Source organism: Trichosurus vulpecula, chromosome 8 (genome assembly GCF_011100635.1).
Source record: "Trichosurus vulpecula isolate mTriVul1 chromosome 8, mTriVul1.pri, whole genome shotgun sequence".
NCBI lineage: Eukaryota > Metazoa > Chordata > Mammalia > Diprotodontia > Phalangeridae > Trichosurus > Trichosurus vulpecula.
This window is the reverse complement of record NC_050580.1, coordinates 64,069,336-64,083,974: the sequence shown is the minus strand read 5'-3', so window position 1 is coordinate 64,083,974 and position 14,639 is coordinate 64,069,336. Positions and strand designations below refer to the sequence as shown.

The 14,639-nt window shown below is 41.9% G+C and overlaps 1 protein-coding gene across 2 annotated transcripts in view; it reads left to right on the top strand.

The window, feature by feature from the left end:
• RASGEF1A (RasGEF domain family member 1A) overlaps positions 1-14,639 on the top strand; it is an 87,664-nt gene that overhangs the window by 63,436 nt on the left and 9,589 nt on the right. For both annotated transcript variants that reach the window (XM_036736024.1, XM_036736023.1), the window contains exons 3-7: positions 165-287; positions 6,280-6,417; positions 11,083-11,304; positions 12,699-12,773; positions 13,862-13,954. In XM_036736024.1, the coding sequence (XP_036591919.1) occupies positions 165-287; positions 6,280-6,417; positions 11,083-11,304; positions 12,699-12,773; positions 13,862-13,954 (651 nt within the window). The remainder of the gene's footprint in view (positions 1-164; positions 288-6,279; positions 6,418-11,082; positions 11,305-12,698; positions 12,774-13,861; positions 13,955-14,639) is intronic.

Here is a 14,639-nt window from a genome sequence, read left to right as displayed (position 1 = left end):
TGGCACATCTTTGAAGATCTTACAGAACCTTTGGGGACCATTGGACTAGATTCAGAAAAGGCTCATTTCAAGAAAGTGGACGTGGGGTTTTATTCATCACCACTGGGGAAATCGCTTCCACCAAGTATTGAAACGTTGTTTCTTCTTTCTCCCCACCTTGACAGAGGACTTATATCTTCACCTTCCTCCTGAGCTCCCGAATCTTCATCCCTCCATATGACCTTCTGGCCAAGGTGGGCCAGATTTGTACCAAGCAGAAGCAGCAGCTGGAGGCTGAGACAGAAAAGGTAAAGCTTTGAGTGACATTGTCCTAATTCATCTCTCCAGCTTACTTTGAGCACAGTGGTCTTTGATTAAGTTCACTTAACATTGCATTTAATAAAGTAAACTGAAGCAGTCATAGGCTGAGTCAAAGTTAGAGAAAGATTCAGAGGAAACTTTAGAAGTCATCCACTAAAGCCCCTTTATTTTGCTGTTGAGAAAACTGAAGCCCAGAAAAATTTAAAAAATCAGTCAATGAAGAAACATTGATTGAGTGCCTACTATGTGCCAAGCACTAGAGATACCAAGAAAAAATAAAATAGTCCCTGACCTCAAGGAGTGAGGGAAGACATGTACGTATATAGGTATATGTAAAATAGAATCAAGATCATTTCGAGGCAGGGGAATTTGGAGGAAGGAGTCTCTGCAGGGGTGGGAGGCAGTTAGAGAAGGTTTCATGCAGAGGGTGTCACTTGATGGCCAGGGCCTCTAAAAAGTAGAATTAAAGAGGGTGTGCATTCCAGGAATAAGGGAGAGTCAATACATAGGCAAAGACATGGGAGAGGGAGTGTCATGTATGACAGAGCATCCGAAGGCCAGTTTGGCTGGACTGGAGTGTGCACGAAGGAAAACAATGCATAATAAATCTGGAAAGGTAGAGTGGGATCAGGTTGCAAAGGGCTTTAAATGTTCCAAATAGGCATTAGCATTTATAATATAAAGAGCAATAGGGAGCCACTGGAGTTTTCTAAGGAGGAAAATGACATGGTCAAATCTGTGTTGCTCAGGACCAATGACAGTGGCAGAATTGGGATTTTGACACAGATTTCTTGACTCCTAAGCAATTATTCTTTCCATTCTGTAGCACAATTGCCTCTCACTCTATGCTAGGATCAAGGACTTTCAGTATTCTCCAGGGGAGTCCAGTATTAGTTTTATGGACCTCCACATGGTTAAACTACATTCCTGCCCCAGGGATAGCAAGGAGCTGGTCTCTCTAGTCACTTATCCTGAAGGTTTCAGACAGCTTGAGGTTTTTATTTTTGTTTTTTTAACAATAGGATATTAGAACTTAAAGCCTCCAGAAATCTATAGTGACTTGTTTCCAGTTGTCTTCAAAGTTTAAGCCTTTCATAGTCCAACAGTTCTGGCTTCTCCAGTCAAACCCATAAGCAAGAAAGAAATATCTGCCCTTCAGGGTAGGGTTCATGACTCAGAAAGAAATTATTCCAAAAATAGAGTTCTAAGGGCCTGCCTGGCTGATGGCCTGATTATAAAGGGTCTAGGTTAGGAGGCTAACCCTGGGCAAGGCATAGAGGACAGAGTCCTTACCATTTCCTTGGTCTGGATGCCATCATGAAGGGACTATCCCAGCAAGTCAGGCAGCTTGACAAATAACGTTTTCACAGAGCTGATTTTGGTTTGGGGTTTTTTTAAGTGAACTACCCTGCTTGCCTTTAATAGCAATATGTCCATATACTTTGGGAGTGATGAGCCTTCTCCCCCAGGAACCATGGAGCTGAGAGAAAAGAAGAAAGAGACAGGGGGTGCACATTTTTCTCCAAGTTACATTTCAGTCACTCTGCCACAATTAGTTCTTCGTTGCTTAAATCTCAAAAAATTGTCTTTTGAAGGAGGACAAATCACAAAAGTCTTGGTGAAGGGAGCAAATAGCTGTGTAGTGGATTCTGAATGAATGCATTCCTATCCTGACCTTTGACATGGATGCTTAAAGGCAAACTGATTTTCAATCATGGGGCAGAAAAAGCACCTCAGAACTCTAATGCCATCAACTCCAGTGACCCTACTAACGTACCATGGGATGCAGTGACACACAGTAGAAGAGGGACTCTGTGTTTGCTTCATTGTAACCATGTATTTTTCTTTCCAAAGCCTAGAAAGGCACCGGTCTTGTTCCCACATACTGATTACAGGTCATAGCCAATTATGGCAAACCTAAAAGGAATGTTCCTATTTCTTGGTTCATACAGGAATTTTCAATACACTTAACTCTTGGAGTTGTTTACCATGGCTTGGTTTCTATATAGTGACTGAAATGAACTTCTACTTTGTAATTGTCAGAAAGCCAAATACTGAGTTTGTGGTACTCAGGATAACCAACTTGGAAGCAAACATTTTAACTGAATGGTGAGAGATCATAGATAGGAAATGGAAATTTCTAACTTGTACACAGAGTAAATGTGAGATCTTGATGCCTCAAGAGCTTCCAGATCTGAAGAAGACAATAGCTTCTTCTCAGTGAACAAGAGTCTTAGGCTGTAGAGGATGAGTCAGCTCAAAACCCCAGGCTTTAGCCCTAAATCCCTAATTCCCCTTCTGTTCTCATCTAGTTCAACTTGGATTCCAGAAACTAAGCCCATTTGGATCTCCCTGATTATGTGCAAGATAAAATCCTCAGGGTCAGGACTTTCCCCTCTCTTTAGGTCTCTGTGTGGGTCTGTCTGTCTCTTGTCTCTCTGTGTCTCTGTCTCTCTCCATGTCTTTCTCTATTTCCCTCTGTATCTACATCTTTGTCTCTAACTCTCTGTCTCTCTTTCCAATAAAGCACCAAGTCACCATACCAATCCTGTCATCCATAGACCTTCCCTTATCTTACTACTAATTTATTTAGTATATCTTACCACTGTCTTACTAGTAAGTTATTCCATTAACCTATCAGCTAAGGCATGGGTTTCACTTTGGAGCCTGAGGCAACATACACACCTCAGAAGAAGTCAATACATTTTTCTGCTGCAGAGCTATAGTTAACTCCTTGCTCTTTCCTTCCCAACCTTTTTTGGTCCCTATGGTGATGGAAGAAGAGCTACTCAATTATCTGTTTTCCAGAAAATATTACATGTTCCCTAAATCCATTATTATCTCAGATGTCCCTTATGTCCATTTACTCACAACCAAGACCACTGCTGCTAACCCCATTTTGCAGTCAAGATAACTAAGGCCTTCTTGATTGTCCAGTGGATGGCACACTGAATCTACAATCATAGGGAGAAAAAACATACTTCTGAGACCTTAGCTTCCTTAGAGATAGGGGAACAGGGGAGAGAAGTTCAGAGCTCTGTTCAAAGATTTTGGGCTGAATGATGGAGGCAAATGGAATAAAAACACCCTAGAAGGCAATATTATCTAGGAAAGACAGAAAACACTCTCCTCTCTGACAAGAGAACAGTTATAATAGCCTGCCACAGAACTTGGGGCAGAAGGCTAGGGAAGGCCATGAGATTGGGTGGGTGACACTGTAGAATGGCCCATGTGAATGAGAGATGACTGAAGAACTTTGATGCCAGTGTGGTGGGATGCTTGAAACAGCTGCCTAACAAAGTGCTGGTCATTAGTGAAATTCCTCTACCCCTCCCCCAAGTCCATCCTCCCACTGGCCCACGCTTCGGCCCGATGCCTTTTCATAAATGACTTGCAGAGAACAACAGATGCAGTAGTTTATTGAGAACTGGTCACTAGACAAAGATTTCCCATCTTCCCCTTCTGTATCTCTTCTGACACCAAATTATATATAATAGCAGCCTACATTTACATTTCAAGCCTCAAGCCAAACCTTGAAAAAGGGATCATTTTAACTCACTGCTACCAGAAATGGCTTTGGTTCCATTTTATTGTTTTGGGAAACTGACATCCACCTCTGTCCGAGGTATCTAAGGTCAGTATGGGCTAAAACGAATCCCTTCAGAGTGGCAAAATTATAAACCAATTAAGATCTAAAAGTCTGAAAATAAGATCCGAAAAAAAGATGCTGAAGTATAAATGGATTTAAAAGTGATACATAAATCCATGATGGGAACCATGATGTTTAATGATATAATGCATCTAAAGTCCTTTGCAAGACTTAAGACACTACATAAGTGTGAGATATTGCTATTATGACATGTCATGAGTTTGCGGATTTCCATGGAACAGGGGCACGCTAAGAGTTCCTGGTGGGAAGTCCCTAATCTCAGGGGAAATTTGACTGGAAAATAGTTACTTTGACATCTCTCTAGTCACCACATTCTCTGTAATAGCAGCACGCTTTTAAACTTCCAGCCCGAAAGCCAAACTTTCTAAAGCTCTTCTTCTGGCTCACCAGCCCCAGAGATGCCCTCACCATACCCTCAGGCCTGTGATGGAATGTTTGTGGTCCCTAACTAATACCAGCCTTTTCTGCCCAATGTTATTAAGGTCAGGAAGGATCATTCTAATCTAGTGGAGATATACATAAATACACAGCTGCCAGTCACTTGATTTCCTAGCAGGTCAGCCCTTAACTCCCTTTCCAGCAGCTGAAAATTACCCATCATCAAAACCTTACTGTAGACCATGGGTCTGTCTCCTCCTTCAAAGGGAAAGCTAAGCATGGAACTAAAGTCCTTGGCCACTGTAGCTAGCTTGTTATGCAAAGATCAGGAGGACTTAACACACCCTCCTATCTAGACACTTATGTGTCAGCCTTTCCTTATCCTCCCCTTAGCAAGGATGACTAAATCACTATCACAGACTTGAATCATTAGAGTTCCCAGTTCTCTGTGGATAGCCAAGCTGACCTAGATTCAGTGGACCTGGCTTCTATTCCTAACCTAGAGATTTCAGTGCTAAATTCATAAAGTTGATCCCCTCTTTTTCTCCTCAGAGCTCTTTCCCTTTCCTTAGTAATACCAACCATAGGGTAATAGATTTAGCGCTATAAGGCAACCAAAAGGTCATCTAGTCCAATTTCTTCATTTTACAAATGACAAAACTGAGGTGTAGTGTGGTCCTATATCCAGATTTGCCCAAAGGAATCCATTCTAGATGAGAGCTTCTTGAGAGCAGGTACTGTTTTTTTATTACCTTTCTTTATGTCTCCAGCACTTAGCACTGTGCGTGGAACATGGTAGGCATATTATAAATTGGCTTGTTGACTTAACTGGGTCCATCAACTTGTTTTTAAAGTGTTCTAATAAATGTATTTCACTATAATTGGTTTTCTTTGTGATCTTGTGTGTTTTAGCTTATGCATTTTTAAAATATTATTTGGAGAAAGGGTCCTCAGTCTTCAGGAAAGGGATCCATGACACAAAAACAGTTAAGAATCTCTACCCTAGAGTTTATCTTCTTTTCCCTTTGCAGGAACAAAAAGAACAGTAGCCTAAGCCCCTAAAACGGGGACTAGAGCCAGCTTGGACCAGCTTGTGAAAGCTGATTGTTAAATTTTCAGCGTGAGAATGTTGTAACTTGGAAATTAGAAGACACTCCAAATCAAGCCTTGATTTTATTATTTTGTCTAGACTTTAAAAAATTGATAGAGAAAATGTTAGTAATGTTGCAGATTAAGCTTAAAATGTGTCAAGCACATATTCATTTTTTGGGAGAGCCAGTCATTAAACATTTACCAGATGACCACTGCTTCTAAAAGATGGGTTCATATAACTCTAGCCAGACTAGAATCATTGGGTTACGTGTGAGCTTTCCCCTCAGCTTTCATTCCTGGCACTGAGATACTTCACCTGGACAAGACCTGGTAGTTTGCTTCAAAGGCATTTTGTTTAGACGTATAGGAGGAGTATGTACAGAGTTGTCTTCCTGGGTTGTAGTTTTTCTTAAGCACAAAGAGATAGTCTGGAGCACATACAAAATAAAGCTTTGCACACATTGCTTCTAAGTAGATCTTCCATGGCTTTTCTTGCCTAGTAACAATGAAGCTCAACCACTTCTGTAGTGTGTACATGTGGCTTAACATACTTCTGAGATACCATTGATTTAAGCAATTGGTTCCTGTGGATTTTTATTTTTTCCACCAGCATTTGTCACTGCTCACAGCACCTCTTGAGCCCAGCTCAGCCAGGACTTCCAAGCAAGCCCCTCCCTATCACTGGTCTGCCAGCTCTAAGGTCACTGGATCATCATAACACACACTCTCTCTCTCTCCCCCTCTCTCTCTCTGTCTCCCTTTCTCTTTTTCTCTCTCTTTCTCTGTCGCTCTTTCTGCCTTTCTCTGTCTCTGTCTCTGTTTCTTCCTTTCTCTCTCAGGCCAAGCTAAAGTCCTTCACTGCCAAGATTATCCAGCTCCTGAAGGAATGGACTGAGGCATTCCCCTACGATTTCCAGGATGAAAAGGTCATGAAGGAACTAAAAGAGATCACTCACAAAATCACACAGTGTGATGAGGTAAGGGAATCTCCCACCCAGTTTCTCCTTGCCTTCCAGGTCATTTGGAAAACAAAGCACCTGAATTTCCTGAGGATTTGCTGGGCTGTGGGGGAGGTAGGGGCAGTATACAGGGTCTTCTGGCTGTGGCTTTGAATAGGGTCACATAGAGAAAGCCTTTGTTTCCATGGTCACAAACTGTCTTCTGGGTAATTTTCCAAAACTGAGTCAATGATTGAGACCGGGCCAGAGATTAGGGAGACTCAGTTCAACTAATCCCCTACCTTTCAAAAAACAATCCAAAATCCATATCATGAAAGTAGTAAGAGGTCATAGGATCACAGAATTTAGAATTGGAAAGGAGAATATCTAGTTCGATGCCCTCATTTTATAGATGAGACCCTAAGACACAAAAGGTTAAAGGGACTCTTCCTAGGGCGTATATAGGTGTCCGTGCTGACGGAAGATTGGAACCTAGGTTCCTTGATTCCCGATGCATTTTCTTTTTGCTATAGAAGCAGCTCCAACACTGTATATAACACACTTTGCAAAGCTTTAGAAGGGATGGGAAAAGAATGTCAAAGAGCCAGAAGAACCTCTGGATGGTCTCGGTGGTCATAATGAATAGCACTGGGCTTGGAGTCAGGAAGACCAGAGTTTGAATCCTGCTTCAGGCACTTATTATGGTATAATAATAGCATCTGCTTCACAAGGTTGTTGTGAGGGTGAAATGAGATAAAATATGTAGTTTTGCAGACCTTACAATGTTTTACAAATGCTAGTTATTATTATTATCATTATTAGAAGTATAGGCATGCAGAAATAATCATTTCTACTTATAATAAGCTGTTTTCACAGCATTCCGAAATTTACCTCCCCATGTAAAGAAGGGTAGAGCTATCATTGTAATGGCCATTCTACACATGAGTAAATCAAATTTCAGACATGTTAAGTGATGTCCCCTAGATCACACAGTGACTCAGTAGCAGCATCAGGAGTAGAACTTAAGGCCTCTCAAGGTTCAGGTCTTTTCCACTACACTATTTTGATTTCAGGAATTAAAACCTGAAGATCTTAGGGAAAGCTCAATTCAAGGGGAAGAGGGAACCAAAAACTGGTTTAGGTGAGAAATCAGGTTCAAAGGATGCTGATAATGACTGCCAGGAGCCATCAGAGCAGCATGGAAAGGGAAGCCTCATTGGGGATGGTGGAGTAGAGGGAGTCTGTACGGGGAAGAGTCTGCCACTTCAAGCGGACATACAGAAGGACATGTCAGGTATGACTCACCTAATGAACCAATGGGGCATGGGCTCTGGAGGGAACAGAAGAAATAGGGTCCTTGCCACCAAGGCTCTTTCTGGACCGATTATCACAACAAATTATATCTTCTTCAAACTGGCTGCTTACTTAATAGTGCCTGGTCCTCAGTGACTTAAATTGACATGAATGATAAGATAGCTATTCATCCCTTTCAACTAAATTTCCTAATGAGAATTCTTCAGCAGCACCTGTGAAATAACAGAAAGAGTGTTCAAATCGAACCTGGCATATCAGCTGGTTCACTTCTGGGCCAGTCATTAAACATCTCAGATTATCAGTTTCCTCATCTCTTAAAGGGGAATAATGATCATTGCCCTCCCCACTTCACAGGGTTGTTATGAGGAAGTTGCAAGTGCCAAACAAATGTGAGTTGGGATTCTTAACAGCTGCTGCCTGCTCGATTTTGCCATTCTTTAGCCTCAGGAAGGATGGCTGTGTAGAAGCAGCCAACAGCTAGAAAGTCAGTAGTCATCCTACGTGAAGGCATCACCTTAAAGCTCACAACAGATAAACTCTGGGGTGTTGGAAATGCTGGACCCAAATAAACAGAGATTCAGGGCAAATTAGGCAGCCCAGCACCCACGTAGGTGAGACGCAGGTGAGGTATGCGGGCAGATGCTCTTGACAGCTCACTCAGCGAGGCTCCCAGGCACAGTGGGGCATGTTTGTGAGATACCATTTGCTGAGTAGGGACCGAGGCCCATCTCTCACACGCACAAACTCTAAGCCAAGTCCTTCAACACTAGGTAAAAGAATCGGCTTAAAGCTAGCAAAGGAATCTCCTTAATCATTATGAAGGGAAACCTCCAGGGAGGCGGGAAACAAAGCCACTTTAAGAACAAAGCTATAAAAAAGAAATCACCACCATGTGCAAGAGGAAGTGATTCAAGAAATAGAGGAGCAAAACCATCTTGTTGAGAGCTGGCACTTGTTTAGCACTTTGTGAACACTGAACGGTTTTATATACCTAGCTCACTTGACCCCTACAACAATCCTGTTGCAGGGGGAGGAGGGGGAGAGGTTAGATGCTGCAAATATGATTATCTTCATTTTGCAATGGAAGAAACATTGCCCAAGACCACTCGTGACTCTAAGTCCAGGATTCTGTCCACTGCTACAACACAGCTTCTCTCATTAATAACAGGCATTTGATCCCTTGCTAAATCATAAGTCACTGGGCTTGACTCCTGACATTTGGAATTAGCTTCGAGTTCAATTCATTGGGAATTTTTATTCATTTTTCCAAAGTTTCCCCTCATTTTTGAGGTTAGCCTCAAGGGAGCAGAAAGCAGAGAAAAAGAGTGTCTTCAGAAACCCTTTGCCCCGTCCCATGAACACTTTTTTCATCCAGTATCTCAGACCACAATTCCGGGTTTCCCATACACTAACACATTCAATATAACTTCCTTTAAAAATGGTAAGTGCCATAACAGTTTACAAATAGCTACTTCTTTATTATAATCTGATTTCTGCCTCCTGATGAAACAGCTCTGACTGCATTATCATTTTTTTTTATTTGCCTGGGGAACCCACTGCTATGTAATATGAAAGCTTGTTTTATTGGAGGTAGAGAATTGACAGTTCTGCCACCGCCCTCAGGTAGACCTGAGCTCCTCCCAAAACGTTGTCAAGATAATGATGCTTCTGGCCGAGGGACATTAGAATCCAAAGCAAATAAATGCCAAACAGCTGGAAGAAGGACATGGGCTTAAATGATGATTGTTCACATAAGAGAGATTGAACTCAATTCTGATTATGGCTTGGTGTCTACCTCATTTTCTGACTCTGGGAATAGATAGCATATCACATTCCACTTTTAAACTTAGTATAAAAACCACAGGAGGGCCCTCTGTTTCCGGAAGGCTGCATTGTTTTTGTTTTGTTTTGTTTTTTTCTCCCACCACCATTTCCATCGCTTACCACTGATCAGCTCCCTCCTCTGCCAGGAGAGATGCTGGGACTGGCCTTCTGCCAGGACAGGTGGTGACTAGCTGCTGAGCTTCACTGAGCGTGCTTCTGACTCCTGACAGTCTCAGTCCCTGGAGAGGGTCAGCTTCAGGAATTTGTCCAAAACGCATGCACACAGATAAGAGAGAAGCTCTATGACCCGCTCCAGGCAGAGTACCAGCTGTTGTCAAGCGCCTCCAAAGCAGGAAGGGAATTTCACTGATGGAGGTCTTTCCATTTCCTATTCCCCAAGGTCCCCTTCTCCTTTATCCCCCAGCTTGTGGTCATTAGCATGTAGAATAGTTGTCAGCCTCATATAGTGAGGAGAGCATGTGGGATTGGAAGCCAATCTCTGACTCTTACTAAGCTATATGACCATGGGCAAGTAATTTACCCTTTTGGAGACTCCATGTTCTCATCTGCAAAGTGGGGATAATAATACCCACAGGGCTGTTGTGATGATCAGGTGAGATAGTGTAAAGTTTTCATAAACTTTAAAATGATATATAAAGCTAGCTATTAGTAGTAGTAGTGTTGGCAGAGGAAAGTATAATGATAACAGTATGCGTTTTCTGACTGATACTTTTTACTGAGTACCAATATATCTAGTGCTGCACTTAATACTGTGATAGATAAAGGATGATGATATCTTCCTTGAAGGAACTTGCAGTCTCACTGAGGACAAATAATAGATGCATGAAACAGAATGATATATATGTAATTAAAGTGCTCAGTTGTATGGTTTTGGAAGGGAGCAATTAGCAATATCAAAGAATAACAATAAAATAATAATCTGGGTAAGTTTGTCAGATAATTAGGCCTTGAAAGTTGGGTAGACTTTGGATATGTAGAGAAGTGGGCAGTCTACAGGGGGTAAAGTGGAGAACATAAACAAAGGCTTAGCATCTGGAATGTGTATGAAATGTGCAAGGAGATCATGAATAGATTAGATTAAATGCTCTATGTTGGGGAATAGTGGGAGAGATGGCTGGTAAAGTAGAGGTAGGTTAAAAGGTTTCAATCTGGCATGGTCAACAAAGAGAAGTACTATAGGTTCAGTTCAGGAAAGTCTTAAGCAGTCTTATCTAGAATGAATTAGTCAGGGAAAGTCTTAAGGAAGAGCAACCAATTTGAAGGCTGTCCTAGATATCCAAACCTGAGGTGATGAGAGTCTTGGTGAAGGTGGCAATATTGGGGAGGAGGAGAAAAGGGGAAAAAATTAGAGAGAGATTTCCAAGGCACCTGGGACAACCCCCCTCCTTCTACTAATAAACATGTAATAACAAAGCTTTTGATCACTAACAGTCTTCAGATAGAAGGTGATGTGGTCATACCTGGTGTCCTATCTACTATATCGAGAATCTGGGTAAACCAAGGAGTTCTAATGGATTAATGGATCTCTTCTCCCTTTTCTCTTAGGAGAATGGGACAGTGAAGGCAACCATCACCCAGATGACCCAGAACCTCATCCTGTCCCTTACCACCAGGAACCAGTTCCAGGAGATAAGGGAGAAGTTCCGCCAGCCTGTCACAGACAAAGGGACTATCCTGAAGTCAAAGCCCCAGGCGGCCCAGAAGGATATCCTAAGTGTGTGTTGTGACCCACTTATTCTGGCCCAGCAGCTCACCCACATAGAGCTGGTTAGTGTTCTGCCTTCTCCTCCTCCCCAGCTCTCTTCCCAGCTTATAATACTTCAAGGTTATAGTTCTCAGTATGCCCTCTAGCTCCCAAAAAAAACCTGCATAGAAAGTTTTGAGGATGAGTTTCTCACATTCAGTTCATTCATATCCATGTCTATGTCTGTGTTTATGTCGATGTCTACATCTATATCATCTATTCCTATATCTATCTCTAGCATCTATATCTATGTCTACATTTATATCATCTATTTCTATATCTGTCTCTGTCTCTATCATCCATATCTGTCTCTACATTTATAGGTCTATAACACAGAATATATATACAAGATTCAGTACTATGAATGCCTGAAAAGACAATTAAAATCAACAGAACTGGATCAGAAATATAGGCAGTCCATAGAAAAAGTAAAGTGAAGATGATGCCTCATGTAGCCTGCCCCCAGATAGCTCCATGCTATGCGAAAGGGTTTCAACAAAGAGTGGAGAGAGGCATTTCTGGGGCTTCTGGGCTTTATGCTGAGATTTACTTTAGGAAACAATAATGTTTTACCTCTGAAGAATTAGCCCCAACAAGAGAAAAAGAAAACTTAAGGACTCTCAACCCACATAAAGCATATGGCACTGAGAAGAAATTAAATGCAAGGTTCTTAAGGGTTGAGGACATCACTAGGAGTTGGACAGTTTCAGACTTGGCTGTCCCAAGAGTATCAGGCCACAGAATAAGGAAGGAGTGGGCCCCTGAAATTGTGAATTATTCTGAACACCCCAGTAAACAGACTCAGAAGGACCTTGAGGATCATATAGGTCATTCCCACCTACTGATGCATAAATCCTCTTCACAACAATCCTAATGGATGCTCATCCAGCTACTTAAACATATCCAATGATGGGGGGGGGGGGGGCTCTCTAATAAGACAGTCTGTTCCATGGTTGGACTGCTCTAATTGTTAGAAAGTTATTCCTTCTACTGAGAAATCTTCCTTTCTGTAATTTCTATGTTTGGGCCTAGTTTTTCCCTCTCTGACAACCTCAAATTAATTCTAATCATTCTTCCACATTATAGGTATTTGAAGACAATGCACATCCTTAAGTCTTCCCTCTTGTAAAGTCCCTCAAAAATCTCTCCTAACTTACAGATTATTTCCCAGCCTGGTCCCTTTGAATATACCAGTCATTAAGTTCAGGGACCATTTTAAATGTGCTGCCCAAGTCTGAACACAATATCCCCAGGGTGTGATCATAGCAGTATAGAGTGCATTGGAATTTTTATCACCCATCATCTGGACATCATGCATCTAGTTATGCATATTTAGATTTTATTAGCTCTTCTTTTATCTTTTTTTAAGCAGCCACATCATCTTTTCTAATCTCTTTCCTCCCCATTTCCATTCCAGGAAAGAGTCAGCAACATTTACCCTGAGGACCTGATGCAGATAGTCAGCCACATGGACTCTCTAGATAATCACAAGGTGGGTCTTTTTTTTAACCAACGTGAATAATTTGGGGACCATCTTCCTGCTTTTTGTAGACCTAAGAAGGAACTTGGAATTGAGTTACACGGAACTTTTCCTTCAGACCCCCAAGAGAAGGTTTTATTCTTGTGCTGTGCAGAGATTGTTTAAAACCAGGCTTATAGCTATTCTTTCCCCCACGCCGACCCTCCTCAAAATGACACAGTTTTTTTTTTTTTAAATAGAAGGAATGCTTGCTTCCAGCTCTAGGTGTATGGACTTTAGAAGCAAGAGTACAGAAAAGATTGGGTCCCCTCCCTGGACAAAAGAGATCTTCCCCTAACTCTCATTCCTATGTGTGCTTTAAATAACATACAGGAGATCAGGAGAACACAGAAGACCTTACTTAAACCCAGAAACAAAATATCAAAAGTCATACACATTTTCCTCTGCTCATTAGTAGGTTTTTAATTTGACCTCTGACATTGGTTGGTGTTATGGATTATATCTTTCTTTGGGTAACATTACTAGACCCCATAAAACACATCAAACCAAGACCAAGGAAGACAAATGAGTCATATCTGGTGGGATAGAAATGGGTGAGGCAAAGGCTAATTCCTTAACTTAATGGGAATGCCCTTGTCCTCCATTTAAAAACCTTTCAGGCTCACTCCACCACTCATTGACATCCAGCCTCTTTGTTAGCTAGGCCTGAAGGAATCACTAGGATGGTGCAATCAGGTTTGATGTCAGAACTGGAGAACTCCTGTATAGTTGCCTGGGGAAAAGGGGCCTACTGAGGCAAGATAGGGACTATACTATACAAGAACAACAAATCCTACGATTCTTGTTTCCAAAAAGAACAGATGAGAGTCATGGGAACCTGAGTGGGAAAGAGCTCCTGCTTGACAGCGGAGATCTTCTCTCTCTCATTCTCAACTCCACCCCCACTAATTTTTTTTTTCAAAAGGCCCTTTCCCCTCACATGAAACTTGCCACTCTCCCTGGGTAAGGCCAGGAGAATTACATCTTGTGATGAAGTGAAAGAGTTTTGAATTCTTTTCTTCTCAAGGCCCAGGACTTATTTCTGATCTCTTATCTCTCAGTGCCGTGGGGATGTAACCAAGACCTATACCCTAGAGGCCTATGATAATTGGTTCAACTGCCTGAGCATGCTGGTGGCCACAGAGATTTGCAGGGTAAGTGGTTGTGTGTGTCAGATCGGTGCTTGGAATAAGAGCAGTTTTCCATATTCGATGACATATACCATCCCATCCTATAAGTAAGCAGACTGTCTCCTATCCCACTATCTGATTAAGAAAAAATAAATAAAACATAAATCTTCTATATTCACAAGGATGGAAATGTTCTCCCTACTTGTCAAAACATACTCATCTGAAGATACAACTCAATTTTTTAATTTCCACCTTCTCCTGGAAGTCTCCCCTGATAAAGAAGCCCACCCTAATTTCTGCCTTTTCTGTCTACCATAGCCCAGCTAGGTGGCATAATAAATTGGGCCTAGAATCAGACAGACCTGAATTCAAATTTGGCCTTAGATACTTGCTAGCTGTGCAACCCTGTGCAAGTCACTTAACCCTGTTGGCCTCAGTCTCCCCATCTGTAAAATGAGCTGTAGAAGGAAATGGCAAACCACTCCAGTATCTCTGCTAAGAAAACCCCAAATGGGGTCACAAAGAGTCAGACACTTAACCTCTATTTGCCTCAGTTTCCTCAATTGCAAAATAGGGATAATAATAGCACCTACTCCCTAGAGTTGTGAGGATCAAATGAGATAATAGTTGGAAAGTGGCTGCCAAGGGGCAGCTAGGTGATGGAGTGAGTAGAGCACCGACCCTGGAATCAGGAGGACCCGAGTTCAAA